The sequence below is a fragment of the Cryptomeria japonica genome, chromosome 5 (genome assembly GCF_030272615.1).
Source record: "Cryptomeria japonica chromosome 5, Sugi_1.0, whole genome shotgun sequence".
Classification (NCBI taxonomy): Eukaryota; Viridiplantae; Streptophyta; class Pinopsida; order Cupressales; family Cupressaceae; genus Cryptomeria; species Cryptomeria japonica.
The window spans coordinates 577,377,701-577,383,868 of NC_081409.1; the positions used below are offsets into that span (position 1 = coordinate 577,377,701).

General features: G+C 40.5%; 1 protein-coding gene across 1 annotated transcript; it reads right to left on the reverse strand.

Annotated features, from left to right (window-relative positions):
- Positions 1-4,318: 4,318 nt before the first annotated feature.
- LOC131036790 (peroxidase 64-like) lies at positions 4,319-5,449 on the reverse strand. Its single transcript, XM_057968779.2, is given in 4 exon segments — positions 4,319-4,690; positions 4,737-4,899; positions 4,991-5,179; positions 5,291-5,449. Coding segments are annotated over 4 exon segments (762 nt in total). The 3' UTR covers positions 4,319-4,439.
- Positions 5,450-6,168: the final 719 nt, after the last annotated feature.

Consider the following 6,168-nt stretch of genomic DNA (forward strand, 5'->3'; position numbering starts at 1 on the left):
CCTTCCCAAACCATAAGCAAAAATCAGAAGTACCCTTGAGATACCTCAAAATATACTTGACCACCTCCCAATATGATTTGCCCAGATTAGCCATAAATTTGCTCACCACTCCCACGACATGAGCAATTTCCGGATGAGTAGACACCATAGTGTACATAAGACTTCCAATTGCATATTTGTATGGAATTTTCTTCATAAAATCCTCATCTTCTTGTGTTTTTGGACACAATTGAGAAGACGGCTGAAAATGAGAAGCTTAAGGTACACAAACAGACTTAACATCCGCCATACCAAATCTGTCCAGTACATTTTTAATGTAGTCTCGTTGAGATAGTTTGAGTTCTCTCTTTTTCCTATACCCGAAAAATAGTCATCCCTAGAATTTTCTTGGTTGCCCCTAAATCTTTCATGGCAAATTCCTTTGCTAAGCGAGTTTTAAATTCACTCACAATCCTCATGCTTGTGTCGGCCACTAGTATATCATCCACATAAAGAAGAAGTATGAAAAATTTGCCATTAGGAAGCTTTTTAACATAGATACAAGGATCAGACTCTTTGCGAGTAAACTTGTGATCAATCATGAATTTGTCAAATTTAAGATGCCACTGGCAGTGGGCTTGCTCAAGCCCATACAAACAACGTTTCAATGTACAATAGAGGTGTTCCTCACCCTTTTTAATAAACCCTTCAGGCTGATGCATAAACTGTTCCTAATCAAGATCGCCATGGATAAATGTTGTCTTCACATCCAGTTGTTCAAGTTCAAGATCCTAGGCTGCGACCAAGCCCAATACTGCTCGGATGGTAGTCATTTTGACTACTGCTGAGAAAATTTCTTTGTAATCGAGGTCTTGCTACTGAGAATATCCCTTGACAACTAGCCTTGCTCGAAATCTTTTTTGACCATCGGCTTCATCTTTTAATTTATACACCCACTTATTTCTTAATGCCTTTCTATCAGGCGAAAGTGGCACCAAATCCCATGTCTGATTTTGCAATAGTGCATCCATTTATTTGCACATTGTAACATGCCAGTTATCATAATTTGCAATTTTACAAGCTTCTTTGTATGTTGCAGGCTTTGTTTGATCATAAATTACAAAGTAGGCTCAACTTCTTCACAAAATAGTAAGTCATAGTTAGAGAACTTTGTAGGAGGTCGCCTCTATCTGGTAGATTTCCTCAATTGACTCTCTGTTGAGGTAGTAAATTCATTCAATTTATGTGTTCTCTGTTTATGCAAGTCGATATCACTCGCATCATTAATTTTCCCGGTAGTGTCTCTGTTAATTTCCCTGTCTATAGGGCAATGAGCAGTCTATGGATTCTTATCCACATTGTGTGCAAGCAAGTCACGGGAGGATGAGCCCACAAAGACATTTTGCTTTGCCTACATCGAGCGAGTGAGCAGGGAGCTGGGTCTATAGGAGGAGATGGGTCCATGAGAGGAGGCTGCCACATCACCATTGGCAGGGAAGGCATGCGATGGTGGCACTAAGCTCGTGGAGGCTTGTGAACGTGGGAGAGAGTGGGGTGGAGAGCTCTTGGAATGAGGGCCTGCAGGGAGCCCATGAAGGTGAGTATGCTCCGTGATGTGGAGATTGTGATGCAAGGCACCATGGATTATGCCGCCCAAGGGTGTTCAGTCCAAATAGAGATGACTGTGATGCAGACCGTGACTCAAACGGGTTGAAGACACTTTCATCTATCTTCTTGCAAGCCCATGAAGGCTATGAATTGGTCTCCAATTCTTCTATGTTACAATGTGCTGTTTCAAATGGTAGTGGGCTATCATAATAGATACTTTCTTCTTCATCATTCTCAGTTTGAGAATTGTATTCAACCATGGTAGATGACATAGGGGCTCCCACTGGATGAGAGACCGGAGGCAGAGCACTGGTAGCAGAATTTTGAAATAGAGACATAGGGACATTCTTTTTCTGATTCATTGGAACCTTTTAGCACGGGGAAATAAATCTCATGAAAAATGACATCCTTGTTGTGAACAATTCTTTTATGAGTAGGATCCCACAATATGAAACCAAATTTCTCTTCACTATACCCCACAAAAATACATTTCAACAACTTTGGATCCAATTTGGTTCGCTTCTCCTTGGGTATATGCGAGAAGGCTTCACATCCAAACACATGAAGATGCGACTATGAAATCCTCTTCCCTTGCCATTCCTCTTTCACAATACCAAAATCCAAATTAGATGAGGGACTTTGGTTGATTAAATACATTGTCGTGTTACATGCTTCTGCCCAAAATTCCTTGCCTAAACCTGCATTTGACAACATACATCGTGTCTTTTCAAGAATTGTCCTATTCATCCTCTCGGCTGCACTGCTCTCTTGGGGAGTGAAGGGAACAACCTTAATTCTTCTAATCCCATTATCAGCACAAAAATCATCAAATTCATGCAAACAAAATTCTCCATCATTATCAGTTTGTAAGCACTTAATTTTATGCCCTATCTGATTTTCAACTAAAGCTTTGAAAATTTTTAATTTTGAAAAGACTTTAGATTTCTTAGAAAGCATATTTAAATCCATACTTTTCTTGTACAATCATCAAGAAAGGTGAAAAAATAGTTAGCTCCTACAATGGAGGTTACCTCGGTAGGCCCAAAAACATCTGATTATACAAGCTTCAGTGGTGTTGTCTCAGTGTCACACCCACCTTTCAAAAAACTGACTCTCTTTTGTTTGCCATAAAGGCAATGTTCACAAAAGGCTAAGTTAACAATTTTGAGGCCTGAAAGCTGATTTCTTATATGCATAACATGGAGTCCTTTCTTGCTAATATGCCCAAGTATTTGATGCCAAAGATCCGCTTTGCTATCCTCAATCACCATTGTAACTCCCACTTCACCATGAGTCTTAAATATGTATAGACTACCCACTTTGTTACAATTTGCAATCAACATGGTACCATGTGTTACCTTCCATGTATCCGGAAGAAAATTTACATTAAGACCTTGATCAAAGAGCTATCCAACATATATCAAATTCCGTTTCAATTTTGGGACATGGCGAACATCTTTGAGCAGCCATGTTTTACCACCTTCTAATGGTAGCAACACATCACCTTTGCCTGTAATTTCACAAGCTTTGTTATCTCCCAAGAAAACATTTCCAAAATGACCTTCATGGTAGTTAATGAACGCTTCAAGACACGAGGTAGCATGATGGGAGGCACTGGAATCAAGCACCCATGAATCCGGAGTAGTGTCAGTTGTTGAAAGGATTAGTACACTATCATCTTTATCGTAGACTATATTTGCTTCGCTGTCTCGCACCCTCTCTTGTGCCATTTTGAATTTTCTACAATCCTTCTTTACATGACCAGCTTTGCCACAAAACCAACAATCACCATTTCTGTTTCTAGGCTTTGATCTCTTTGCTGATTTCAAACGTCTATGATAATTATTTCTCCCTCTATTATGACTTCTACCTCTATTTTCGGTGCTAACCACTATTAAGGCTTCACCGGATGAAGGTTCATCATTCTTTCTTCTCAAATCCTCGCTGAGAAGAGTAGCTACTACATCATTAAAAACCAACTTATTTTTACTAGATATTGATTTGCTAACTGCTGTTACAACGTCATCCTAGCTGCTTGGCAAAGAACATAATAAGAAAACAGCCTTGCTCTCATCATCTTGTGTCATCCCCATCGAAGTCGCTTGACTAATCAATGTATTAAATTCATTGATGTGGTTTTCCATAGCACAACCTTCCTTCATCTTAAGTTTGTACAAGCGCTTCATGATAAACACTTTATTGGCAGTCGATGCCATTTCATACATGGCTGTGAGTCTATCCCATACATCTTTTGTTGTTGCATCACCCGTGACATTGAAGAGAACATTGTTGGACAGCGAGAGAAAAAATGCCGCTCTTGCCTTCTTGTCTAATTTTTCCCATTCTTCATCAGCGATCCGAGTTGGCTTCTTTGCTTTCCCTTCAAGCGCAAGTGAAAGGTCTTGCTTTATCAGCAAAGGCTCCATCTGCACCTTCCATAACCCAAAGCTCTGACCGAAGAACTTCTCTATCTTCGCTTCTTCCATGATTCAAGAATTTCAACCATCAAAATTTGAACATCGATCTAATCTCGCTCTGATACCAATTATTAGGATTAAAAAATGAATTTAAAAGAGCAAAGAGAACAAAATTATAAATTCACCACATAGACAAATGAGACACATAGATTTATCGTGGTTCGGCAATAGCCTATGTCCACACTTAAAGCAGGGGAATCAATATATTAATAACCAAGTCTGGTTTGTACACACAACTGCTTGCAGCTCCAGAATTCATCTCACAAAATGATATGCAACCAGCTCTTAAAGAGCTTACAAATAGAAGTTGAAGAACCAAGAGTTTTTGGCGGCAAAGGGAAGGAATCCATTGGACTTCACTTCCAACATTTACATTTACAGCGCCGCATCAGAAGAGAAGATCCGCTTCCCCGCCACCACGTTCTTGTAATATTGGTTGTCAAACCAACTTGCAGTGGAATCCAATACTGCTCTTGCGTTCTTTTGCGTGTTGCCAGCCGGGCATACGTTCCTCAACATCTGAGCAAAGGCTGCGTGCAAACTCGGATCCACCTCCTCTGTGCTACCAAAGTTGTGAATTCTGTTCTGAAACGAAGAGCAATGGGAGAAACCCAGCGTATGACTCCCTACAGCGGAATAAAGGTTAGAAAAAGCAGGCATGTAATGCCTTGCCTGAGAGAGCTACCAGGTCATGCGCTAAGAGTCCTCTTTGAGAAAAGCTCTGAAGAGGGTGCGAAATGTTGAAGGTCAGCGCGGACAAGGCTGTGGTGTCCTTGGCTCTCGATAATTTCCCATCCTTTCACCCCAAAGGAACTTCTCAGTCTGGACCTCGTGCCTGCATGCACAACCATCAACCATCAACCATGCCTCATATATCACTTTTGGAAGAGATATATCTAAAATACCTATATTAATTAGTATTGGACCAAGACAAGAGCGTCTCCAGCAGCCAAAGCGAGGATGTCAGCGCAGCAAACAGTAACAGCACACGCAAACTCCAATTTCCCTTTATCGTTGTCGATCACAAAGAAAGCGTGCACTGACAAATTTGGCGGGCCGTCCTTCTCCGCCGTATTTTCCTCGCTCGAATCGATCAGAAACGATCCATCGCAGCCCTGCAAGATATACGTATTATGTTTTGCTTTTCATGTCTCAAATGCAGAAAAAATATGCAGTAAAGCGAGCCTTTGAAGAAATATGTTGTCAGACTGCATGGCCGCCCGAACGGCGTCTCTGACGAGTGTGTGCACATTGGGACAGCTAGTTTGATAGTATTCCGACTGCAACCCCGCACAAGCCATCACCTGCACCATTAGTTTCACCACTGCCACTTGAAAGCGATTCCTCATGGATATCTTGCACGAATCACTCACTCCATACTCCATAGTTCACACCTAATCTATCTCTATTGTTCCTGCTCCTCCGGACACAGTCTGACTCATATTCCATCACGGGCGACTTATGTGAAGAAATTGGCATCAAACCTGATTGATTGAAAAGCAATCGAAAGAACATGTCGTTAGCTCTAATAATAGAGCCTACCCTTCCGCCATTGGACTACAAACTCACTCAAATTCCTCTCCATTATAACATTTACGATTAATTGTGTATTTTCCAAGTCAAGAAAACTCCTACTTTGCCACACGCGTTTGTCGTGTTGTTCCGTTCGAATCCTTCCCTCTCGCACTAGGAAACCAAATAATCTCATTGAACGAGCCTTTTTAAAGAATTTACCGTCTACTGATGGCTCTTACCACATCAATTTTTAAATCACGATCAATTTCTTTCACTCAACATGTTCTTGTAAAATAGTCCATTTTAATAGTTGCCGATTTTGTCATTCACCAACGAAACGTGCAAGACAAGCAGCAAATACCAGAGATACAAAAATCAAAGGTTAGGGTGAACAAGCAAGCTTATATTCTTGTCCAATGGGCTGAAACCGAAATTTATATGTGAAGAGTCTACCTATAACTATCAACACGTAATGGACTGTAATAAATGTCAGAGTTAAACTAAGTGGGAGAACATAATTTTTCTTGATATGTTTTATCGTTTTATTTTGTTAGTATTTTTTGGATTTTGTTTTTAAATTTTGTCATTA